This window comes from Myripristis murdjan, chromosome 3, assembly GCF_902150065.1.
Source record: "Myripristis murdjan chromosome 3, fMyrMur1.1, whole genome shotgun sequence".
NCBI lineage: Eukaryota > Metazoa > Chordata > Actinopteri > Holocentriformes > Holocentridae > Myripristis > Myripristis murdjan.
Window position 1 is genome coordinate 12,580,983 of NC_043982.1, and position 27,836 is coordinate 12,608,818.

At 39.4% G+C, this 27,836-nt stretch overlaps 1 protein-coding gene across 1 annotated transcript in view; it reads right to left on the reverse strand.

The window, feature by feature from the left end:
- tdrd3 (tudor domain containing 3) overlaps nt 1-27,836 on the reverse strand; it is a 41,720-nt gene that overhangs the window by 4,805 nt on the left and 9,079 nt on the right. Inside the window, exons 5-13 of the mRNA XM_030080050.1 lie at nt 27,398-27,539; nt 26,856-26,927; nt 23,042-23,191; nt 12,174-12,326; nt 10,504-10,681; nt 9,003-9,128; nt 5,568-6,550; nt 3,204-3,329; nt 688-827 (exon numbers count right to left, since the gene is read on the reverse strand). Coding sequence (XP_029935910.1) covers nt 711-827; nt 3,204-3,329; nt 5,568-6,550; nt 9,003-9,128; nt 10,504-10,681; nt 12,174-12,326; nt 23,042-23,191; nt 26,856-26,927; nt 27,398-27,539 — 2,047 coding nt within the window. The 3' untranslated portion in view covers nt 688-710. The remainder of the gene's footprint in view (nt 1-687; nt 828-3,203; nt 3,330-5,567; nt 6,551-9,002; nt 9,129-10,503; nt 10,682-12,173; nt 12,327-23,041; nt 23,192-26,855; nt 26,928-27,397; nt 27,540-27,836) is intronic.

The following is a 27,836-nucleotide window of genomic DNA, read 5'->3' on the forward strand; positions in this document are numbered from 1 at the left end:
TCCCGTTCTATGAACAAGATGACAATTCCCACTCTGGCAAAAGCAGCCACACGGATACCGTCAGAGCATACATGTCATTGATTTGTTATACTGAAATATCGATTCTGGAAATTGTGAGTCGGGTGGGTTAAAACTCGTATGTCATGATGATTTGAAAATAAAGTTTTCAGATTTGGGATTTTATTTGTTTTAATTTTCAGATACATTTACAACATATATATCATTATAACCATAAAAACACTGAATGCGAGTTTCCTGCTACAGTTTGTAAAAAAACACAAATTTTATTGGGGATCCACTCAAATGACCACCTGTGGGTCCACGGGGCTCTCTACATTGAAAACCCTTCAACATTACTGAACATGTACAGCTGCAGCAGGGCATTCATTTTCTGCAAGGAAGCATTGTTTTTGGTACTTGAGACATGAATGGAAGCAACTCCAGTACCATTTACAAGCCCTGCTGAACTTAGTTATATGTTAAATTGTTAAACACTGCATCTATGGTCTGACTGAGGAGGACAAAAAAAAAATAAAAAAAAATACCTGCATGATAACACAATTATTTCAGTCTGTTCTCAACTACAGCATCATACCACTTGCTGTCCTGTGCATAGGAAACACAGTTGGAGGACCATACCATAGATGGTCAACATAAAACAACCCCAGCATTTATTTTCTTAATTACCTGCTAGTATAAGTGGTGACAAATCAATCTCGCGCCCTGGGTGGCTGGTAATACTGCTGTGTGGGTCGTGTGCGTCTAGGCTGCCCGTCTCCCCCACGGCGAAACTCTAGGGAGCTGTCATAGTAACCATCATCTTCCTCCTGCCAGTGCACATTTAATACGGTTATGATGTTATCGTAGGTAGCCAGAAATGCACTTTACGTCTCATGCCTTTGTCTACACTGTCTGACAAGTCTGAGTCAGCTAGCAAAGTGAAAATGTGAATAGTTTGTTTTGGCCCCAACTGAACAAGGGGTGACTTAATTTCAGTTTGTAGGAACAGCTCAACCCCAAAGTTGATATAAAGTTAAATAAAAACGAGATACTAGTTGTTTTAATGCAGCTACATTCCCAACTATCTTTGACAAATAACTATTTATCCATTCCCTGGGTGCAGTGATTATTAGCCGTTCACTGCTGGTTACACTTAACACATTGGGGTTGTGAGGTTGCTGGATAGGCTGAGTCAGCTTATTCAGCCTTTTCAGGCAAGAGCCTGTTCACTATAGAGAAGTTATAGTTCCTCTTCTGTATATTTTGGCCCAAATATATACAGGTCTGGATCTGTGTTCGTCATGAAGAAATCATCCTCACTGTTTCTTTCAAAAGCCAAACATGATTAGCGGCTAGTCCACTGAGTCCACTGACAGAGTAAACAACACATCTCAGGCAGGTGGGTTTTGTTGACAATAATGTTCTGATGTGAGTCAGTTCACACCTGGCAACCACTAACTGTTATTTTTCAATAGTACATGAGAACAAAGCTGCATTTTAAAATAACTACCATCTCGTTTTTATTTTTACAGCCGGTCACTACCTTTGTACTAGACACATAGTGAGGAAATTAGTATCAATCTTCTCGTCTGACTGTAGGTAAGGCAGACACACTTGATATATTGCTTAAACAGCTGCATATCTCACATATGAGATAGTGAGCAGAGCCTTCTGGCAGAATAGCCATCCATTCACAGCAACAGAGATGTGTTGGTGAGTTAAATATAAGAGGTTAACAGGGTAAACCGAAGTGGTTTTGGACTTTAATAGTAGCTTAGATAAATGTGGTCATTCAATTTATGCCCTGTTTGGAACAGAGACACTGTGTTCATTTGCTTGGGAGAAAGCCGAGACTGAAATCCAAGGGCCAATTTGCTGTGTGTTTGGTGGTTGTACAAACGTCCGTGGAGTTTCAGCTGATGTGCTCAGCAGATACAGAAAACTTTCATTTTGGTCTGGGCTGTTCCTTAAACAAAGCACAGGCAGGATGAAAATGCAGGCTAGCCTATTTAAATTGTATACCTATGTTAAAAATGGCTACATTTAATATGTAAATAATATCCGATATTTTATGTCATGACAAAGTTATATATATATACACACACACACACAAAAACAGGAGACAAAGTAAAGGAAAAAACAACATTAAATGTCGTAGGAAGGTGTGGGGCCACAGCTTCAGTGCTCATTGGTATTGATTCTACAAGTGTGGAACTGCACTGGAAGGACAAAGCTAAATTCTTCCAAAAGCTATTCCCTCATTTTGTGTTCTGATGATGATGATAGCATTGAAGAGCACTGTCTAACGTCCCGTAAGTGCTCGATTTTGTTGAGATGTGGTGACTGTGAAGGCCATTGTATTTGATCTACAATTTACGTATATGATTTACAATTTTCCAATTAGTGAATGAGTTACAGCATCATCATCATCATCATATACATTACATTATCATCAAACCATTCAGTGAGGCATCCTGCCCTGTGGCTGGGGACACTGTCAATCTAGAGACAAGAGTGCGGATCAGGCTGCATATTTTTGTCTTAACCTAAACCGAGGCTGAGAGCTTAAAAACTAAGCCCGACCCAAACCTGACAGGCAATCTTATCTTTGTGTCCGAACCCATCCCAAGCCCAAAATTTTGCTTGTCCTCCATCTCTACGTTACATTTACCACCTGAAATAGCTTACTTGTAGCCTTCAGTGTTGTCACATAAACTACAGCACTATACAGGAAGTTAGGTCCCGAGAGTCGATGCCCGACCTGGGTACAGGTCAGGTATCCACGCTCAGGTCAGGGTATCCAGACTCTAGAGGAGACCACTTCACTATGTTTCACCATGCATTTAGTCAGGTTTTCCTTTAATTTGTCATCCATATCACACATCTAATTCAACTTTAGAATCATTTCAGCTGAAATAGTTCCAATGACTGTATGAAATCTACTTGTTGATTTTGTTTCTACTTGTAAGTTACAGCATGTATGGTAATTAAGTCAGACTACGTCACCTTTTTTATTTCTACCTCTTCAGATACCGTGTAATCAATTGCTTCAGCTTGCAGACAAATGCCCAAATACATAAAAAAGTAAATAGAAATCAAACAACACACTAACAAATTCATGTAAATGATGGATGAGACAAGAGTTGTTTAGTCTTGTTTGTCTGGGTCTAAAAGAGGTTGACACATGCTTTCTTTCTCCTCACCCAGATGTCCGCAGCAACAGGTTTGATGTTGTGCAGCAGGACCTCTTCACAGTTGCCATAGTCACTAAACACGACCACAGCCGTGGAGCCTGATGGATGCACTGCGTCTATTCTGGCACGGTAGAACTTTAACAAAAAAAAAAAAAAAAAAAAAAAAAACATACACAAACACACACAACCACAGAGAGGAGAGAAGTACATGGAAATACCATTAATTATTTTGACACAAAACAGCTCAACCAATTCATTAATTAAACAGCAGCATAACCAAGCAGCGTGCTGTAAAAATGCTGCATTTGGCAACAACCTAAGTAGTTCCAAAATGTATTGTCATTCAGAGTGGAGATTGAGGCAAAGCAGCCACAAAAAATAGATTGGTTGGCATTTAAATTTCACATCAGGTGGTTGTCAAACTTGTCACCCTAAATAATGTACCAAAACACACTAAATTAAGAAACTGGATGAATATTGTCTGACTTTGTGTGCAGTAATATTCAGGGACACATTTTGATTAAGCACAAAAATGGCCTTAATGTGTCTCTTGTATAGCGAGTTGGTGTTTCTGATTTCAGGTTAAGACCAACTGAAACAAAACAAAACAAAACAAAACAAAAAAAAAAAAAAATGAAGGAGAAAGTTGGGAAAGATGAAAGGAAAAGTGGTTCCAAAGTTTGAGAAGCCAGAACAGTGTCCAGCAGAGAGGAGTGAGACAGATGAACAGACAACAGCAGAGTGAGAGAAATGATCAGAGAACAGCAGCTACATTCAGTAGAAGAGAAGGGGGAAAAAAAAACAATTATGGGACATAGGGAGAAAAAAGACGAGGAAGAGGATGTTCACTCCACTCTCATGACATTTTGTGAGTCGCAAACAACAGTGGACAAGGAGTACTAAAATGTGCAGAAGATGAGGTTATCTAACTTTGGCCAAGTAGACAAACACAGTGACATGGTTAATGATCATTGATCAGTACACCAATGAAATTATAAAATGTATCGGAAAGTGTGTTATAGTTTAAGCTGTACAAGTGTGAAATCAACACAAAAATAATGTGCTTGTGATATTAACAAGAGTAGATGTATTTTAGATAATGGTGTTTTTTCTGTGCTCTTTGAAATTAGATGCAATCTACTGTGCTTAAAGTGATAATTACATTTTATCAATAAACTTTACTTCATTACATTTACTTCATTGTAAAGTCAGGCAGAACTTTACAGAAACCTGACATTAGAGAATTAGGCTTGTTCAATCTCTGTTTGGGCCTTCTTATATAAAATCTTTAATTATTTTAGGATTTAGATAGTTTGCTTCCAAAGTACCATAGGTATGCAATAAAGATGGACCTAACTACATAACAGTTTTGATGGCTGTGATGTCAAAACACTGAAATCTTAAAACTGGATTCAACCCAGATGGAACTTTCTAATTTCAAGCTCAAAAATATTGACGTAAGGCTCATCAGCTTAATAGTGTACTTCAGAATCAAAAATAGAGAGGCATTTTTCATTTCAACTGCAAACCAAACTGCAGACCAAAACAAAGGCTGGATTTACTTCTTGTTGGTCCAAGGGGGCCATTGTCCTGACCAACTTACTATATAACTTCCAGTTGTGCATGCCACGATTCAGGCCCCTCATAGCAGCAGTATTTACTAACCATATGATTCTCTTTTGTTTTACTAAAAGAAGTGCAGTGAAAATTACTTTATTTAAAAGCCTATGATCAACAGATGAGTAGCTCGCACCTCTCATCATTTACTGATCGTTTTCCATTTGATCTTAGAGGTTAGGGTGACACTATAAGCACTCTTATAACTTTCAAAACTCATTTCCCAAAACAGGAAAAAATGTGCATCACCAACCAAAGATGATCTTATAGTCACTCCTAATGCCACTACTAATGGTTCTGAAGAGGTTAATATATAAATGTTAAAATTATAAACGTCTGCGTGGTGCCTTACATATTCCAAATACATTAAATATAAAACAAGCATTAAACAAAGCACTAGTGGCATGTCATATTCTTGTAATAATCACACTGAGCAGGCCTTTACAGTTTCCAGCATTTTCCTGCATTTTAAACTTCACGTTGTTTGACCTTACCGCTCAACTAAAAATATCTGTGACATTTGTTAAATGGTTCCTGAATAAGAGTGCTGACAACAAATCATGCAGGTGTTGACACTCCCTAATATTAACATTCCTATATAAGACATCAAAAAGGAAGCAGAAATTCTCTACCAATGACACAGAGCAAAGAGACATGGGGTATTTGCTGCCAAAAAATCCAGAAAAGTGGCATTTAGGCCATATTTCAACAAACATTAAAAAGCATTGCTGTGTAACCAATCTAGTAATCACATACCTTGCTGTCCTCCCAGTACAGCGCCAGGCATTCATCTCCAGGTTTCCATGTCTGCTCAGCGATATGACTTCTCTCTGACCCTCTAGGACCCTGACCTTTGCCTTGTCCTGATCTCCTCTTAGGTCCTGTGTAATGAGAGGTGTTTTTCTTGGGGAACGCCTCCTTTTGAGAGGGAACAGTTGAGTTTGTCTGCTTGATCGGCCCGGTTCTTTTGTGTTCCATGTCTCCATTTTGTAAGTGAGAAGAATCACCTGTCAAGAATCCAGAGTCCCGAGACAAAGTCCCATCCTGGGTTGTCACTGTGCTTCCTCCCCACGAGTTAAAGTTCGGTGGCCCACTATCCCTTTGACGGTCAAGGTTGTCCATGTTCAACCGGTCACTCCTCCCCTTTCTCCTGCTGCTGTTGGGTTCTTCATATCTGTTGTCTGCCCGCTTGTAACCTCCTCTTCCATCTGCTTCATTTCCTGCAGAATTGATTAGTCTAGATGTGGGTACACTGTCTTTTGCCCCTCTCCTATGAGACACTTCAGATACTGAACTTTCTCTGGTAACTTGAAAACCCCCTGCGAAGCCCCCACCACTGCCATCTCCATTTCTGGGCCGTTGGTGGGAGGTTCCAGTAGATTCCATCGGATATTGTGGTTCTTTACACCGTGAAAAGGTAGATACGGTATAAGAATTTTGCTCATCCCGCACATCTCTCCTATCACTATGCCATCTGTCCGGGGCACCACGTGACCCTCTCTCCTGGCCCTTCCACTGCTGGGCCGATATTTGGGGAGCGGTAGAGTTAGAGGGGGGCTCTTGGCCAGGTTTGGGAAAGTCGGTATCCCTGTGAAAGCGGGGTGGTTTGTCATTTCTTTGTTGTCTGTTGTCATTATGCGAGGATGACTTGATCTGTGATGTGTCTTTGGAGTGATAGCCTGAGCTGGAGAAGTTCACTTTACTTTCATGATGTTTCTGAGGCAGCTGGCTCTTTGGCTCTTAAAATCAAACAGAAAATGATGAGTGTAATCAGCAGCTATCGGAAAACATGTAATTAATATAAACAGACGAATGTAGACAAGACCACACTAAATATGCCACACGTAATTATTGAAGATGAAAGATCACTAAACCCAAAAACAAGAGTCAAAAATAGAAATGCATAATATAATTAATGAAGCCAGCAAACTGTGTCAGTATTGGTCAAACACAATGATGAATTGCGCTCTTCGAAAAGTCCTTCCGCATGTAATAGAGATGCAGCACTTCCATCCAAAAAAGATCAGTACAGGTCAAGTAACAGTAGTCCACACACTGACATTTTGTTGTATTTCCCCATCACTGGTTCTCAAACAAGTAAGGCACCTGGATAATATTGATACACTGGGTCTGTCTCAATCGAAGGGCTAGATGACTACTAGGTCGCAGCCTACGGTGCCCACGTAGGAGGTGTCCGACATAGGTGCCGATATCAGGTTTACCGGAACTAAAAATTTAGTGAATTGGGACGGTGTAAACTGCGGAGGATTCCTACGTCATTATCGAGGCTTCCCGAAGCACATTCGAGTGATGCAGCGTAAAATGCCGAAGTAGGTTTCAGAGGTGTGTCAGTGAACACCTGTGCATGAAACAAAATGATAAGCAGCTTCGACACTCTCAAGATGGACAACATTGATTCTATAGTTTTATGTATTTTATTTTATTTTGTCTTCGTGAAGATGCAGAAAATTAAGATAATTGTTACACCTCTCAAATTGCAACAGACTATCCCAATTAAAGTAATTGTACACATGGCTACATTGTAACGTACCTGATGCGCTGATGGTTGCTATGGAAACATCATGCAAAATGCCTATCTAACTCATCTAACTAAACTTACATTTACAGGCGTTGTTCGGATACAGTTAACAGCTAAACCGAATCTATGGTGGTAATTATAGGCATGAAAACTTATCAAAACATCATGATATTAACATTGAGACGGTCTAAAATATGCTTAATAGTTCCAGCAATGGTGGCTGATCCAGAAATTTAACTGGACCGAAACGTACCCTGGGAAGTAGGCTGTAATGTCGGCCGTGAAGCATCGTGGAGGTATATCCTGCAAATTAGTCAAAAATAGGCTGGATCGGTCAGCTGCATCTGCAGGACCCCACATGGTAAAATTGAATTGGGACAGCACTTGTCGCGCCGCTGTGACGTAAGCAGCCTACAAATACGACAAATACGATCAAATACGACATAGGTAGCGTACAACCTTTGAATTGAGACAGACCCACAGACATTCATTTTTTGACCTATCCTTCAATGATACAGACTAAATCAAAATGGAGGGGGTGTTATACTCACACAAAGCTCCTTCAAACTGAATTTACTTGGAAATACTTATGAAGGTCCTGGGCCTATTCCATATATTCTGTTACTCTGTAATGTAAAGATAATTATGACAGGTTTGCTAAAAACTTTTTTTTTCCCCTTTTGCTGAAAGCCATGTCTTACCTATCAAACCACTAATTGTAGCTAGTTAGGTTATTCTTCTGCATTTCCTGTAATATTATGATATCACAGGAGGTGATATTTGAGATACTGGCATTTGATTGGACTGATATTGGCCTATAAATTGACTGTTTTGTCTCCTGTTTACTATTAAAATTGAAGTTTATGTTTGGATTTATTTCCCTGTATTTCCTGCTCCTGATGTTTATAATGACACTGAAAATAATTTTCACATTTGATTAGCTTACTGCCTCTTTTTATTATATGTATTATCCAGTTGTGCCTTAACTGTTTGGAAACTGATGATGGTGAAACACAGAAACCTCTTTTAATTGTCACTACTGTGTGCTTATATGCTCACACTGTATTAGCAAACCACGATTTTGGAGTGTAGTTTACTATTGTTTGACCACCTCAAATACAATGAGATACATCAAATATACATCAAAATGTTGTTTATGCCTGCAATTACTTGTTACAAACTAGAGCCAAGTACTCCCCTGGACTTTTCAGACCAGTGCTGATTTCAGGGATTTAGAGAACATGACTGTATTTAAAGTATCTTAATTCCCTCTGCACAGGATAGCCATCTGTCTGGATCCTATCACATTTCTGTCCATGCTGGTATATTCTTCCTGAGAAAGAAAATCTGTATTCATCCCACTCGACTTTGTCACGTTTTATCTGGTCTTCTTTACTCTGTGTACTTGTAGGCTTTTGAGAAAAGAGAGTTTCAGAATTCGAAGAAAACACAGGAAACAACAGAGCATATTCAATTTCAGCCTTCAATTACATGTCTCCCTTAAAAAAAATATTTAAAATCAGGACACTGCAATGAAAATGATTTCATCCTAAAGTTGCTGAAATGGTAGGTTTAATTTTAAGTTAGTTCCTGAGAGAGCTACCCAGGTAAATAAAAAATAAAAAAATAAAATTAAGACTTAAGTCACCCACCATCAATGGAGAAAACTCCCATCTTGGATTCCAGAAAGTCAAAGAGAGTGCTTGGTGCAGAGGGCCTTCCACCTGCTCCTTCCTCCTCATCCTCATTCCTGGACTTTCCTCTTCCTTTTCCTCTGGCTAAATAAAACCCCATAATAAAATTAGAAACAAACCACAGTTAGACAGTTAGACTAAGTATCAACAGTTATGTGCTACAAGCCTGTGTGTTTGTCTGTGTAAGAGAGTGTGTGTGTTAATTTTCAAACTAATCCTAGATTAACCAGTTTTTCAGAAAGGTACTGAGTTCTTTCAGAAAGAGTACTGAGTATATGGAAATACATGTCAAGCCTGTGTGCATTCTTGAAAGCTTTAAGCGACAACATGTTTTAGTTGTATGCTATGCCGTAACCTAAAAATACATGATACAAAGACTAAAGTAAGAGCACATAACATATGGATATATCATGTAAAATAACAATCAGAACAATGTTTCCAGCTTTCACAATACAGGCAAACAATAAAGTGTGTCACAAGCAGTGAATGAAACCTGAACCTCAGGCTATTCTAATGATAAGTCTTTCATCTAGGCAAGCTATTATAACAGCCGTTAGTTATGGAGCGTGACATATCTAAAGAATGCAACCACACAGGCTCTAACCTACCACATGGAATCTTGACCAACAATACAACATCCAGTGCTGTCTAAATCCTAAACCTATAAACGGTTTACAAAGCTCTGCACATTTATCTATCGTTAATCATAACTAAGCTGTAGGTTATTACTCTTTGCTTCAAGGACTATATTGTTTTCTCCCTCAATCCATCACTCCCCAAAGTGCATCATTTTGAGGTAGATGACATTTTGTCATCCTAGCCATCAGGGTTAGGCTGGGATATGGCTTGTGCTTCTCAGAAGTGTACATTAGAGTAAAGGCCACTACAGAGAGCAAGTGGAATTGCTGCGGAGCCGATGACTTTCAACTTCAGCCTCCAAGTTAATGGAGTGCTTGTTTAGATATCACATGACCCGTAGCGGACAGCTCGCAAACGTGAGAGCTACCCCACCACCAATCTGCCCACCGGAGTTTACTTTTGCTATTGTGTGCCGTGGAAAGACACATAAAAAAATGACAAAGCACAAGAAAATGTAGCATATATAGTATTATATAAACACTACAGGGCATGTACCCCTTAAATAAAGTTTATCCTACTAAACTTGTAGCTTCTGTTCATTATTTTAACACAATAAAAAATTAACAGGAGCTGTTCATTTGGTCTATGAAAACAATACTGTCAGTATCTCCTCGTAAATGCTGTCTACAGTGTAGCTTTGAGCGTCAAATGATAGCCCAACCTGTGACATTTCCAGGAAAGAGTCACTCCAAGATAGCAGAACACTGATAATGTGAATATACATTGGTGGAAATCAGTGGCACAAGAACAACCATTAAGGCGTACAGCCGCTGCCTGTGTGCGTGTCTGTGTGTGTGTGTGTGTGTGTGTGTGTGTGTACCTCTAGGCTGGAACCTGCTGGATTCTGCTACAGCAGGGCCAGGTCTGGAGCCAGAGGATCCAGTCAGCAGGCTGTTAAGTGCCACCTCCAGGTTGTTGTTATTGTCCATCAAAGCCTGCCGTGCAGCCTCTCTGTTAAAGCCCATTTCCATGATGTCTCTCAGAGCACGCTCATCCACCTGGACAAAGGACACAATAAGAGAGAGGACAAAAGGGAACGAGATGACACGGAGAAGTTAGAGAATGCATAGGGAGATGGGGATAAAAGGCATAAGACAGGATGATAGTTGTATAGCAATATTGGGCAGGAAACGGGAAGGAAGGTTAAGTGTCACACAGAAAGGTTGGTAGAATGGATAGCAGAGCCAGTGGGAAAAAAAACAAAAAAAAAAACAAAGACAAACAGTGAGAACACAGTAGTAGCAGTATGCAGTGAAAAGCAGATGAGAGGATGGATTCAAAGACAAGATGAGAATACAGATAGAGGACAACATACGTAACAATAGATGAGGAACAGAGGAAACAAGGGGGAGACCAGGTCAGAGACAAATATGACAATTCTTTCTTTCTTCTTGTGGGAACACATCACTGGCAGAGAAAATCTGCACTTGTATTGGTATGCATTGTGAAATAGATACCTGCTGGCACAAGAGAAATTAGCAAACAAGGTGGAATGTTGAATTTTCACTTCATTTGTCTTGTGTCAATGCATCACGAAGCTTTGATTAAAATTCATCAGATTAACTATATTTGGAAGCCTCTCCCTTCAAACATCTCTTTTCAAGCAGGCAGGATTGGGTGGGGTAAAGTGTCACTCATAATACAGAGTGCAATCAGATTTCCAGCAGTCTTAACCAGGGTTGTCAAAGTTAACACATTAACGGATGTGATTAATTTGAGGACCTTAACGTGTTATTAAAATTTTTTCTACTTTGTTTACTCAAAGGTTGACTTGGTTCATCTTCAAATTCATCCTGTAACAACAGATGGTTAGACAGGCACACAAATCGACAGCCACTTGAGAGGAAAGGCTGGCCATAGTGCTGGGTGTAATATAGCTGGCCGATATGGACAAAATCAAATATCATGAAAATATTGACCGAATACCTCAACATGGAAAATAGTGCTTTCAGAAAATGTTTACACAATGAGATTTTTGATAAAGAATCATTAGTAATGTGGATATGATGACAGGTAGCAGCAGGTAGAGGTACATAACAGACCAGCTGGAACAATCTAACAAGTTCAGAAAATTGCACCACTTTACTGTAATACAGCCTTTAAAACCATGAAAAGACAACCATTTACCATATTATGAAATTACAATATTCAAAATCCCAGATGATATCTAGTCGTGTATCATAATAATGATATAATCTTGATATACTGTCTATCCCTCATAGACTTCTACAATATTACAATTTACACACAACCTGGTCCATGAACTGAGACTTCATGAAACCAAATCACAAGACATATTACGTTGTAACCTTTTTATCTAATATTATGTTGGAGTGAAGTGAGGCATCAGTATCATACCAGTAAAATATCAAACACAATGTCCTTTTGCCATTTGTTAAACCTACTTCCATTAATAGAAACTCACAACACATAAATCGATTGAGATTGCAATTGTTACTATTAAGAACTGAACCATGTTTGTCTTCTCACCAGCTCTCTGTAGTTTCCATCTTGTCTGCTTTCACTTTTTTCAATCCTCTCCTCTCGTCTCCGCTGCTGGTATGAATCACGGCCCCGATAGGAGGAAGAGGCACTGCTTAAATTACTGCCTGCATTTCCTCCACCACCAAAAGTACGGGGAGCCTTAAGAAGGAAAAGAAAATATTGATTGATAGAAATGTGATGTTGCATAAACTTTCTGGAGAAAACATGAAAAGTGACAAAAAAGAAGTCGTTCAAATTTAAACTGGTCCTACTTCCAAAAAGAAGTACAAAGGCAAGCCATATTAGGATGAATGTCAATTAGCAGACTATGTGAGTTTTAAAAGAGGCGACAACAGTGTCAAAAATGATGGGCCAGATATGGATAAACCACATTGACAAATATCCCCAAAACTACTGTCTGAAAAATTACCACAGAATTGAATCAAGAATTGAAGTTACGAGCTTCACAATTCATGGTAGAGACAAGCAAAATCTACTTAAATCCAAAACTAACACACAGTGAAAGGTTCGCCCAGTGGTAGTTTTATCAGACCTACACGGAGCCTCAATCAGTCTACAGCAGCCAGGATTATAATCTCCATTCCACACTGAGTGTGCTTGCTGTATAGGCTAGGCTAAAATAGGGTATGTTAGGTTTTTAAAAACATATGCTGTTACCTTCTAACAAAGTTTTGTACTGACATTTTACTTTGATTGAATATTTACTCTTTTGACACTAGTGATGAGCCCGAAAAGTCAGTAAGTAGCTGTGCTTGTAAAGCACTAAGTTCCTCTGTACGTTCCGGAGCATTTTTTGCATAAAATAAATCTGAAAAGCAAAATGCAGCTTCACTGTTCACCTATGGAAAATAATCACTGAAAAATTAATAAATTAACATTTTATGTATAAGACAAAACAGAAAAACAAAACAAAAAGCAGCCCCTCTCTTTATCACAGCAAGTCAAGGCACACTGGCTAGTGATGCTGGTGTCTGCGGGAAACATGCATTGGGAGGTGGGCTGAGAGGCACAAAGCTCTGCTGGAACTTCCAGTGCAATACAATTTGCAATTAAAATGCCACCAGCGACATGAGCAGAGGTATAAATAACTAACTGAACACCTGGGCATGCAGTGAACTTAACAGAGCAGTTTCAGCTGTATTTTAGATGCACGTCAGATCAAGCTCAACTCCCCAATGATTGGGTGTACTCCAAAACCCAACCAGGACATGCCACTTTTGCCAGTCTGACCCAGTGGCACATATTTTAGCTAAATCATAGTGAGTTTGCCATTGGACTACTGTTACAATGTTTGCAGAAGCACAAAGAGGATTTTTACGTTTGGCTTTGATGAAGAGCCAATAATAGTTAATTTACTGATGGTTTTCACAGCAACAGCTACACAATTTGTGTAACAGCCAGAAGCTACTACTGCTGCCACCCACAGCCCAGTTCAACAGTTTGCTCCACCCTTGCTGTGATGTATGAAGCGTCAAGCCGACACGCCCAAATGGATTGCACATATAGCTAAACATCATCCCTTGAGTAAGCTACAGCTCACCGAAGTGCTTGGTATTGTTTTTACATTTTGCTTTCTATATTTCACATTGTTCATATTTTTCATTTATTTTCATTTTTTTCATTCATTTTTCAACTGATGAACACACGCGCGCGCACACATACACACAAACACAAACACACAAACACACACACACACACACACACACACACACACACAAGCAGGAGTAATGAAACTGTCCAGGACATTGATTATCACCATGTGCAGTTAGGCTATATTTTCACTGCAAACAGTGAAAATTCACTGCAAACAGTGAAAATATTCTGTTAAAATTTGTTATTCTGTTAAAAATTACTATCCTGGATTTAGAATTAAGTACTATTGTCGTAACACTGCCATTAATGTACATAATTCAGAAAAATGATTTGAACAGTAGATTTTCAAGACCTACATGATCACTGTTACATATAGAGTACATATGCAATATGCCCACACTCCCATAAGAGTATGTGCCCACACAAGTTGAGATATTCTACCACTCTGAGACATCTCCGTAACTATTCCTCCATAACTCTTATGGAATGCATGATTGAAAATGTGCTACAAATTGAAACAGAGAGTGAGTATGCCGTCAGATTAGTGGTATAAAAAAAAATTAACATTATAAAATGCTTGAACCAGTGAGATTAAACATCATTATTATGATATAAAACAAGTAAAAACAGACAAAAAGAAGACAGAAAACACTACAAAGTAATCATCAAGCTTCAGCAAAACATGAAAGAGTAAATTATAGTACTGCAACTGAGATGAGATGAAGGCATGAACTAGAGTTCCTTAAGGCCGGATTATGGTTATGCGGACACTCGACGCAACGCGCACGCAGTTGCCACGCAGGGTGTGTGTGTCCAACATACCTCTGCGAAAAGCAATTCTCCGCCAAAACGGTATGGGGCGCGTTTTTGGTTTTTTTTTTCCGGCAGACCTACATACACCCTGTGATGCATGGTCGCTCCTCTACCTGTTGTGGTGCCAGCAGCGCTATTTTTAAAAGGAGTAGCAGTAGATCCAGATCCAGCATGATCCAAACTTTCCAAACAATTTGAAATTAACTGACAAGTCAAGATGAGATCACAACAGCAGTTCTTTTAAAAATGACGCTGCCGGCACAACAACTGGACGTAACGCCGGAGGGGCGAAATGCTGTAGTTCGGCAGACCAATCATAGCTCTTGTTGTCAGTGGGGGTTGCGCTGGGGGCTGCGCTGGGGGCTGCGTGGGGCCCGCGTAGATACAATTTTTCAGAGGTGCGATGTAACACATCTACTCTCATGCATAGCTGAGAGTGGAGACTGGTCTGACAGAGAACACACCTAGTTTTTGCAATGCATCTTGACTGACAACCACAGGAAGCTTACTCTGCCTTTGTTATGGTTGATATTTTGTGGTCAAGGCAAGGCTGATGTTTCAAAGGCCTGCAAGTTAGTTGTTTTTTTCCCCTCTTTGTAATTATCTGATCTTGTATTTCTTCATTATTTGTGCCCAGGTTGCTCTTGCAAAGAGAGCTTTTATCTCAGTCCAACCTGGTTAAATCAATGTTAAATAATAAAAAAATAAAAAGTGCTGGAGGCAAATTGTCAGAAAAACAGGATGTGGGGAAAATCTCAGATGTAGATATGATTTGCCAAGTAACTGGTCATTTATTTCATTGATAGTGTGCAGCATTAAATGTTCATATTTATGAAGGACTGTGTAACGTACAGTTGCTCCCAGCTACCTACATAAATGAGCATCAACTGCAGAAAAATTCACCAGTTGTTCCTTATTTATCCAATAGGCACACTGTAAAATTTTAGTTTGCTCGGATGGATACTTTTTGAAATATGGCCAATTTAGTGAGGGGAGTATGTGTCGATTTTGGTGCGATTTTGGCAAGTCCTTATTTTTCCTCCATTTTCAGGTGTCAATATCTCAGGAACTACACCACATAGGAAACTGAAATTTGGTGCGATAATACACCTCCACCTACTCTCTCAGAATATACAAAAACATCTGTCATACATCATAACTGGTAGGTATGCCAGCCACTGAAAAATGGAAAAAAAATTACGCGGGTTTTGTGGTCGACCATGTTTGGGCCTTCAGAAAACAACTTTGTATTTGCTCCAGCTTCTTGATTTTTTCTCCAGCTTCTTGATTGAGATACATACATGGACTGTTCAAAGCATTAATGGTTAGTCAGATATATGCATCGGTTTCTGGATGGCAGCTTCTCCAAATCCAAAAAAAAGTTTTCATGTCACATTTTCATTGGCCCATAACTGCATGTGGGAATGTCTTAAAAAATCTGAATTTTGTTTTAATTTAAAGGTCAAAGCTTGCTCTTTCTTGGGATATAAAACATTTTTTCTTTACGCAAGTTTTTTTTTTTTTTTTGTTATCCCAAACATGGAGCTATTTCACCACTCGCGAATATTGTAATTCCTCAATATTAGACCATTGTAGCTTGCATTTTTGTCTTATATTCATTTAGTGTTTGTTATTTGTTCATTATTAACCTAAAATACAATCACCATTGCACCAGAAATGCATTTATTTGTCAAAACATAAACATTTTCATGAACTTTTTACCAAATCTCTTAAGCTCCACATTCATACAGTTTGGGTTTTCGCTTCCAAATTTCCACAGTAAAATACCCATTCTGAATTTCAGCATCCATAAAATATGCATAAAATTTACTACTTTGCAAATTGAAACCATTTTGGTATGATTATCTTCAAAATTGAAAAATTGTAAAATGTCACACAGAATGGGCACTTTACTGTGCAGAAAAGTGCCCATTCTGTGCCCATTCTTCATTTTTTCAATTTTGAAGATAATCACACCAAAATGGTCTCCATTTGTTAAGTTTGCAAAATGAAGAATGGGCACTTTACTGCACAGTAAAGTGCAGTAAAGCCCCAGGATGCTCTGGTGTTCTGTTGTTGTCATTTGTCCCAGTTTGTCCTTATCTCCCTGTCTCTGTCTCTTTTGCCCCTTTTCCACTAGTACCTACTCAGCTTGACTCGGCTCGACTCTACTCGGTTTAAGAGCTTTTCCATTAGGTGGTAGTACCTGCTAGCAGGTCCCATTTTGGGACCTACTCAGCCGGGGTTCCAAGCGAGCTGAGTCGAGCTGAAAATGTGACGTAAACGCCGTGCAGGCAACTGATTGGACAGGGAGTGATGAGAGCGACTCCCGCACGAAAACAAAACCCGACATTTAAAAAAAAAAAAAAAAAAAAAAAAAAAAAAAAAAAAAAAAAGGCAACAGCGGCCGTGCGCATTGATCGTCAGTGAAGTTGTCAAAGTCGGAAAATGGCAAGCAAACCGTTACGGTCAAATAAAGACGTGGAGACTTTTCTGAGCTTGGTGGCGGCCCAAAGAATCCAGAGGGAGCTGGACGGTGCGCCGGCGACTCCACCCACGGCGAGGTGCTACTCAATTGTAATGGAAAACCACCTAAACGGTGTCGAGGCGAGTAGAGTCGAGCCAAGTCGAGCCGAGTAGATACTAATGGAAAAGGGCCATTTGTCTCTCTCTCTCTCCCCTCCCCACCCAACCGGTAGAGGTAGATGACCCCCCCCCCACCAGAGTCTGGTTCTACTTGAGGGTTCTTCCCGTTAAAGGGGAGTTTTACCTCGCCACCGTCGCCGAGAGCATGCTCAGGAGGGAATCTGTTGGGTTTCTTTGTTTTTGTTTTTTTTTTTTAGCATCAAATCACAACAAATTTATCTGATGACACTTTACAGGTAGAGCAGGTAAAGACCACGCTCTACAAATTAGAGAAGAAAAAACCAAACTGGGACAAATGACAACAACAGAACACCAGAGCATCCTGGGGCTTTACTGCACTTTATTGTGCAGTAAAGTGCCCATTCTGTGCCCATTCTTCATTTTACAAACTTTACAAATGGAGACCATTTTGGTGTGATTATCTTCAAAATTGAAAAAATGAAGAATGGCCACAGAATGGGCACTTTACTGCACAGTAAAGTGCCCATTCTGTGTGACATTTTACAATTTTTCAATTTTGAAGATAATCACACCAAAATGATTTCGGCGGCAACATAGGCAGAACCGCCACTGGCTTGACCAGTGTGGATTGCACATGCACCCTTGACGTGAACGCGCGTGCCGAACCGTGGAGAGGGATCCGTACGGATCACGGATCAACAATGATCCGTTGCACCACTATATATTAGATTATATTATAGGCGAGTTAATTCGGGAGGTGGAGCCGCATGTGCACGTTCACATGTGTCCAAGTGGACGTGTCACAGGGTTGTACTGGTTGAGTAAAATCCCCAGGCCACACCACACACGCACATAAGAGGCAGAGGTGGAACTATGTGTAAACTAATTTACTGACAAGGTAGATTGGGCAAATAAAATATTAAAAATAACAATATAGCACAGCTGCTGGCTTATGATAAAACAATAAAACACACTGGCGTAAGTGTCCAAGTTAAAACAGTCCTTCCTCTAAACAGTCTATATGAGTAATATACTCAGTCCATCCCAATGGCGTCCCGGTATCAGTCCAACCGTGTACGTGGCGTGGCTCCGTCGGGGCGGTCCCCGACGGATAATTCACAGAAAACCAAATCTACATACAAACTAATAAACACAGTGCACAATAACAAACCATAATACTGTTAACTTATACACACTGCGCACTGAAGCTGCCTGGGCGCGCTCTTGTAAAAGCCCAAATGGGATAGCAGGTGGTCCTAAGCACCCGCTATCTGTTTTCCCTAAAGTGTGTGCTCAAGATAGCAATTGTAGGGAAAGCGCATAAAACACACATAACGGCGTCGGCATAATGTATGGCGGGTAGCATGGGCACAAGATACAGTTTAGGGATAGCGGAAGCTGCTAAATGCACAATTCACAGGTAGCAGCAACGGGTAGCGGGTGGCACAAGATAGGGCCCTAAATGTGGGAAGGAGAGCATTCAAATTAAGTCTGCACACTTGCTACTCCTGTTTAAGCGTGTTGGTTCTGTTGTTTTTCCTTCAAAATAGAATAGAAGAAAGCTGGAAAGGAATGCAGCTTGGGACATTGATGCATCAGCCCTTACTGTGATTCATGGCAGGCTTTACATGTGAGATTTCAAATGAAAGGCTGTCTCTCTGACTGGACCCAGTATATCACAGCCATTGCAGAGTGACCATTTTGGCAGCATGTGTCCTTGCACTGCACCACTGGAAGCAAGTGTCCTCTTTGACAGGGGTCTAGCAATGGCAACAGTACTGTCCAGGAAAGTGATTACCATGGATGCCAGCCTGACAAGCCAGGCAGAATATACAAAGGTAGGACAGTGAATGGGGTTTGTGGCAGTCGTCTCCAAAATGCCTTGAAATTTTAACAGTTCTATTGTCACTTTCTACTGTTTCCTTAAGGGTCTTCATGTGCTACATTGACCGCTATCATCATGTCTATTCTAATGTGAGACACACATGCTAGCACACAGTATTGCACAGCAATACAAATCTCCTCTCTTAGGGCAACGTGCATCTCCTGAGCTCAGAACCTGAGATGGATTTGCTATCCAGGGACAATTATCTTTACAAGGAATGGAAGGTCTACCTGAGTGTAAATTACAGTTAAAAAAACTGTTATCCATGAGAAATTTTTGTCTGTGAAAGAAATGGATACTGTTGTTAACCAAGGTAGCATTAAACTGATCAGAATATACAGCCAAGACATTACATTACAAATTTTAATGTTTGGAATAAGTTTTTTAATTAAAAATTTACTGGAAAGCCCTACTTTCAGCAATCATTATTCCAATGGACAAAAAACAAACTGCATTAGGTCATCCTTAAAGTCCATGTAATTTTAATACTAAGTAGCAGCTAGCATCGTAAAACATACATAAACAGCAAAAGCCACTGTACAAAGACCCAATTGCCAGATTCATTTATCAAAGCCCTCTTTCACAAACAGTTCCCAGTAAATTAGTACAATAACCTTTCAGGCATCTCTAACTCAGCATCTCTAACTGTTCCAGACAGCTCCCTATCAACTTCATCTTCTGTACGGACAGGGAGGAGTTCTCTTATTTCTGAATCTGTCCAGTTCCCAGCCATTCATGAGAAAAAGAGGAAACTGTATTGCAGTTATTAATTCACCTGTGAGGCAAGGCAACTGTCAACAAAGTTGTGAATTCAAATAGGTCATCAGCGAAGTCTTGTGATTGGTCCTCTCACACCATGTAAAGCATCTTTGTCAGACCGATGAAACCCTTTAAGTGCCCTTCCCAGCATTCATTCAAGCTTCCCTGCTTTCATTCACTACAAAGCTTTACCGGCATTGTTCCTGAAACCTTAATAAGTCTTGAGGTGGGAAACTGACAGAACAGATTTCCCTCAAAATTGATCCCTGCTCCCATTCACAGATGACCCCGTGCAGGAAGTGTTCCTGAACATTTCAGGGTGAGATTACATGTATGACAGGGGCTATAGTTAGAGCCTATATTTGTATACCATATCACAACTTATGCACATAAAGTTAGATGTGTTTTTAAAGAGCTGCATGAAGTATGAGGTCAAGCAATAGTTCCATGGATGTGGCTAGTTTCCTGTGATAATGTTAAAGACAACAGAATCGACAAGTCCAGTTATTCAACAGCTTGAAACATTTGTGTTAGCCTGCTAATAACACTTTCCACTTAATAGCATTACATAACAGCTAACATCAGCCTGGCTGTTTGTGTGTATTTTATTTCCATGTTGTAGTATGTCATGATGATGTGACAGTTTCAGGGTTTTCCCTGCCTTATAATTTCTTAGGTGCATTGCCTAGATGTTTTCACCGACCCCCTAGATCAAATGAATGAGGAAAGGGGGAAAAAAACGCACATTGACATATTCAATCTGCGGCTCCTTTAGGAATCTGTTGTTGATGCTAGCTTGGATTGTCCAGAGGGAGTTAGGCGGGTACTGGGCCATACGTCATGAAATACTGACAACGGAATTAACCAATCACTGCAGCGAATAGTTTCTGCATGAACGCTCAGAGGATAGCTTTCAGCCGCAACACATCCGTTGTAGGCTAGGCGGTGGTGGAATGTATGAATCGCCTAGCACGAAAAACACAAGCGCTCGCAAATACCAGTGATATAATGGCAACATAGCGACTTTCCAAACTACCCCCAAGTGACTTAATAACCTAACGTTAGTCAGAAACTTATTTGTGTAATGTTTGTTGTGTACATTTTTGTGCTGATATGCCGTGCACTGGCCGCCCACCTCTCCCTCGTTCCACTTGCTGATACAATGACAACTTAGCGACTTTCCGAACTCCCCCAAGTGACTAAATCCTATAACGTTAATCAGGGACGTATTTGTGTAATTATTGTGTTCGTTTCTATGCTGCTATGCCCTGCGCTGGCTGCCTTCCCATCTCTCCTTCGTTCCACTTGCTGTTCGCTTCGCATTTCACACACAAGCACACAGCCCCCCCAGCCTTAGCGCTTGTAAATGCAAACAATCAGCTGTATATACTAGTTTCCAACCACTTGGTTTTTGTATTAATTTCTGTACTTTATTTTATTTCCTGCTACTGTTTGTGTTTGTACCTATTTTGTCAGTATCTTAGATCTTGCCATTTATGTTTGTGTGTGGAGACATTTGAGAAAATAATTAAAAATAATTAAATTATAAAATGTTAATCTAATGCCCAAATAAATCAGTTAATCAATATCTGTGTTTGCCAATTAACTGCCTTTTATCAAAATGCAGTTTGTTAAACACTCTGAAATTGTTATATTAGCTTCTTGATTTGTCTCAAAGAGTGCGCCAGATTGATGCATTTCAATTCCATATATTCAAAATTTTCGGCCAGGGGGCTCGGCATCCCTGACAATTTGTCAGGACAAAATGTTATCGGGACACAATCAATGTCCCTGGGACCTACTCAAATGACCACCTGTCGGTCCTGGGGACTCACTACATTGAAAACCTATTTTCATCACAGCAAGGGGATAGCTGGAATTGTCACCCATTTTCTACTCACACACACACTATACTCACTAACTTAATCAAAGGCACCCAGTCAACCATGAGTGCTTTTACAAAGCCAAGATCAATACTATGCATTGCTTTAAAATCAGATTGGAACTGCTCAAAGATATTGTTTTGATTTATAACACCTATTAGTTGCTGGGATTTAAGGGCCATAGATATGTTATAAGATGCAAAGCATCACGACAAACTGCAGGTGAAACTCATTCACAGCATCACTATAGATGTGATGCTGTGAGTGAGCTATAGATGTGCTCCATTTGGACATGCCAGTTTGCTGCTTTTTACAGCACCGCAAGGTTGAAGCAAACTGTTTAAAAGGAATGTGGGTAACAGCTGAAGTAGCCACTGGCTGTTACATGCATTGTGTAACTGTAGCTTTGAAAACAAACATTAAGGTAACTATTATTGGCTCTTCATGAAAACTTGACATTATCTTTGCGCTTCTGCAGCATTGTGATGGTGATCCGATGACAGTCTCACTATGATTTAGCTAGAATATGCGCCATCAGGTCAGGTAAGCAAAACCGGTATGTGCCGGTTGGGTTTTGGAGCACACCAAATCATTTGGAAAGCGAACTTAATCTGGAATACATCTAAAATACAGCCAAAATTGTGCTATTATGTTGACAGCATGCAACGGTGTTAAATTATCCAATCAGCTACCAGTTACTTTTTGGTGCCTCTGGTAATTTCACTGCTGACATTTTAATAACAAATTGGCTGCACTGACCCTGGTATCACTAGTCGGTGGTCCCTGGATATGTGTTTTAACCCACTATAATAAACAGAGAGACTATATTTTACTCTCTTTTCAGTTTTGTTTTATCCAAAAAAAATCCTCATGTATTAACTGGTCTATTCAATAATAGTTTTTCATAGGTGAACCAAGAGGCTGCATTATATTTCAGTTTTCAGATTTGTTCATACAAAATTGCACTGGAACTTGTAAACAATCCCTGGAGCATTTACTCTTTCCAGTTATAATGTACAATGTGTGTTGTATCTAAATGTATAATGTTTTCTATACAACCTATGAGAAGATTTAAAGTTCTATATTTATGTTTCATTTGTCTGATAGGCTACTCCCATAACACTTTCAAAAGTCATTTTCAAAAGTGAACGTGAAAGTTCTATTGAAAACGTACATTCATATAAACTTTACCTTATGATTGTAATGCCAGCAGCTATAAATTTGAATGTTTCATCATCCTAGTGAGAAAATAAGAACCCTTAAGGCACCACAGCTGTGTTCATAATATGTGCTGAAGATAAGAAATTACTTACCTCTTTGGTCTTGGCTACCTCAGCAATAGCCGCTATCCGCTGCTTTTCAAACTCATCATTCTCATCAGTAGTTTTGACCACATTGGAACTCTGCAGGGTCTTTCTTTGGTCCAATTCTCTGCTGTCTACTTCTTCCTTCCGTACACACTTCTATAAGAGGCACAGAGAGAGCGGAAGTCACATCATGTTCTGAAACATCTTCTGTCATATACAGTGCCTTTTTAAGGAATTCAATCACCTCGACTTTTTCCACATTTTGTACTGTTATAGCACTTATTCAAAATGGATTAAAAATATGGATTTTGGGGTTGGGCTAACAGCAGACTATAGAAATAGCTATAAACCAGACCAAGAGATTGGTTGAATTACTCTGAACAACTTTAGTAAGTTTGAGAATATATTAAGCATGTGCAAACATGTGTTGTTCACTGCCTGTGACCCCTGTAAGCATGGCTCACACAGAAAAGGTGTGAGGTGTTGATTTGGGTGTGTTTTAAACCATGTACTATCCACTCTTAACATATTGAGTTTGACACAAAAATAAGTATGGGGTAGTCAGATGACAAAGCGCCCAGTGAATCATGAATATTACTCTTAATCAATTATTATTAAACCACTATTTCTACAAGTATTTTGTTTGTTTTAAGTCCATTTACAGCTAAATGGGCTTGTAAACTTGTTATTCTGCTTGTAGTATTGAACCATATGTGATCATCCTATGCAATAACAGCTTTAAACAGTTCTTAACATCTCAGTCTCAAGTTATGTGTGAGAGGAGAAATCAGTGTGTTTATTAAATGCTCCTGGAGTTTCACAGTAAGGGTTAACTGGACAAATTTATAACAGCACTGTTCAGTAAACTAACTGTTCGGTAAACTAACTACTTGGCTGAAGATTTAGTCGGTACAAATTATTTACAATAACTTCTGAAATAAATTTAAAGCATGTGCATATCAGCAGCTCTGACCTTTGATGATTTATCTTCAGCAGATTTATCTTGTTTCTGATGTATATGCTGTGCTCATAGCATCATGATTAAAAGGCAAGTGGTGACTTATCTGTGGAGGTGGCAAGTGGGTAGCTGAGAAAGACAATATGCACATGATTTGCACTAAGCAGATAAATGTGCCAATATTCATCTGCTTAGCAAAAGTGGAAAAATGTATGCATCACTAATCTATAGCAGTGACATGCCATATGTATGAAGTGCTGACAAGTAACTTTTTTTGGCTAATAAAATGGTTAAATATGCAGTCATGCTCCTTTCAATGACTGTAAGAGATCTCTACAGTCAAAGTGGAGACAACTTATAGCCAACTCAGTTCACTGAACATGATTTACATCTTCATGATGTGCCACAGACGGTGGTGTATGTTAGAGGAGGAGTGTTAACACTAAATGCAATGAATTGGCAGTAGAGTTAAGAGACTGAATGGTGATAGGGCACAGATATGGAGAAGGGTAGGAGGAAAAGTCTTCAAGGTTTGGCAGTTCATAAGAGCTTAGTTGTTACTTTCTGGGAGACAGAAAAAAATATTGAAATACACAGATTCTTCTTAATGCCGGTTATCCAACCAAACTGAACAATAAGGAAAGAAGGACTTGTGAAACTCTCAGGACCTTGGTTACTAACATGGCCAAGAGTCATGTTAGTAACCACAAAACTAAAGAGTTCGTTGGCTGTGATGGCAGATCTTACTCGAAGGATAACAGTGAGTGTAACACTTTACAAATCTGGGTTATACAACAGTGGTCAGGAGGAAGCTTTGGGTGAAAAAGATGGCATATAATAGCACTCCTGGAGTTTGGAAATGGGCATGTGATAGACTCAGAGCATGGGACAAGAACAGTCAGTGACAGACCAGTCAGTGGTCTGATGAAAACGAAAACTGAACCCTTCAGACATAATGCAATGCACTAGGCCTGGTAGAAAACTGACAACTCTTGACCCATATAACATCATCCCTACTGTGAAGTATGGTGGTGGCAGCATTATGTTGTGTGAGTGCTTTTCAGCAGCATGGGGCACAGGACTCTTACAAGGATAGAGGGAGTAATGACTGAAGTCAAACACAGGTGAGTTTCTGAGAAGACCCTGCTTCAGAATGCAAAATACCCTCAATTCCAAAAGGAAAACACCCAATATTGGTGTAAGTCACTCTGTTTGTAATTTTTGTATGTTCGAGTTATGTACCATGTCTGAGACATTACTGCTTGGCAGCTTGAAACCTGCATACTTTTTGGCCTGTTAGTGGCACCGTGGAGGACCAATCAGGTTAATATTCAAAATACTGTACCACAGTGTTTCATTAAGAATAGGCCAGCAGAAGCTGCAAAATCGTCCGTGATAGACAGACAGAGGGAGAACAATCCATAGTCCTTTCCCTTCTCTTTAACTGTGTGGGATGACGACACCAAGCAGTCACATAAACTCTGAAATGTCTTCATATAAGAGTGTCAATTCCAAAATGGCCCAGGCAACCACTGGCCCAGGCAACCACTGGCCCCACATTTGACTCCCCAGGAGTCAAATGTGGGGATTTATTTGAAGATAACTATTTTTGGAGGAGAGGAGGAATATCTATCATTAGAGGAAATCTTTAGAGGAAATATGTAATGACGAATGGGTGAAAATCTGAAACTGCATCTAACTAACCAAAGCTGCTTCTACTGTATTAATGCAGATATTTAAATACTTGAAATATGCTTATTGCATAAAGTTTCTACAAAACACATTACGACTTGTTTATGTTGCCATGAATGTAGATTAGTGACAATATAAAATCTTCATTCAGTCAACTTTATATTCAGGGTGTAACACCACAAATTAGTACAAAATTCAAGGTGCTTAACTATTTCCTAGAGGCACTATAAATTTCTCACATCTTGTTTGCATATGTATCCAAAACTCTGCTGCTCGCTTATTAACCAGAACCAGGAAGAGAGAGCATATTAGTCCGGTCTTAGCTGCCCTACACTGGCTCCCTGTAACATTTAGAGTTGACTTTAAGGTTCTCCTACTTGTATACAAAGCACTTCATGGGCTGGGACCGAGCTACATTGCCAACTCCCTTATCGGCTATGCACCCCAAAGAACACTGCGATCGTCTGCTGCTGGCTTATTGGTTCCCTACAACAGTCAAAAGAAAATTGGAGATGCCGCCTTTATTACTTACGCCCCCAAGCTTTGGAACACACTACCTTTAGACATCAGGGAAGCCAGCTCACTAGACATCTTTAAAAGAAGATTAAAGACCCACCTTTTCGCTCTAGCCTTTAACTAGCTCCTATTTTATTCCACACTGTTGTCTTTTATTGTTTTATTTGCATCTTTTCTTTTATTTCAAATTTTATTTCAATTTTTAGCCTTTTCTTTTTAATTCCACCCTGTGCTGTGTTTTATTCTTTTTAATGTTTTATTTAATGTGTTTTCAAATGTTCTTCTTTCTATTGTGAAGCACTTTGAGCTGCAGTTCTTGTATGAAAGGTGCTATACAAATAAAGTTTTATTATTATTATTATTATGTAAAAGACTTGTAATTGCCTTGGAAATGTTGACTGTCTGAGCATCAAACACCACACACGTGTCTGAGAGATTTAAAAAAAAATATGCCGGTGCAAACTGTCCAGAAAAAAATAACAGAGAAAAATAAAGAATCTGCTTAAGCTCAAGGATTTTTACCAGTTTTTAATTTTACAAATACCGATGGGGCAATGATGGAGATAATCCTCAAAGTGACACTGAGAGGCAACTGGTTTGATATGAAATATGAGGATATAGGATTCAAGACTTTATAAAAGGCATCCATCTCACCTGTCCAAATGGCACAAAGGGAGGAGGTCCACCTTCTGCACCAATGTTATTCCTGCTGTGCTTGGCCAAGCTCTGTAGGTTAAATAGTAAAGGCTCAATGCATTACATATATATATGTATGTGCACACTGATGTATTTGGAATGGAATGGAATGGAATGGACTGGACTTTATTGTAACTGCATGACCAGGCACACAATGAAATTGCAACCTCCCTGTAGTGCGCATACACAAGAAATAAATAAAAATATATTGAATAAAAAAAAAGATAGCAATAATAAAAAAAAATTAAAAATATAAAATATACATGTATATGTTCAGGTATATGTTTAGGTATATGGTCATGAGGTGTATTTTACATAGCAGTCCAAAACAAATTTCCTCTGGGACAATAAAGGAGGACACTAGTAACAATATGAGTGTAGACAGACTAGAGGCATACATTGGGTTTAAGGCAGATCTAAAAATATAAAGAATATCTGTATTTCATATATATCACTGACTTGAAATGGAGTCTAGCTGACAGAATAAAATTAACTCTCACCCTTTGTAGTTCCCATTTCTCCACCATGTGATCAACTTCTCCTCCAAGAACAGAGATTTTAGAGTCATCCAGCAGCAGAAAACCATTTTTTACCTGGACTGTACCAAGGAGCTTTACCTTAGTTCCAGGAGGGGTGTTAAGACTGGAAAAAAAAAAGCAAATTAAGACAATATGTCTGTGAAGATTCTCGGTCATCCAGGTCATGTTACATTGGTAGAGTAGAGCAAGTCAACTGAACTTAAAGTAGATTTCAGAATTAAGACAAGAAAGGCAGTACTCTGACATTTTACTATTCTGCAACACTGCACTTTACAAGTCTTCCGTAATAACCGTTATTTATGTTAACTGCTGTGATTTACATTACAGCTAAATTCACACCACGATGGAGCAAAGATGGACATGTTTCCAAAAATAACATTGTATTAAATTATGAATGGTC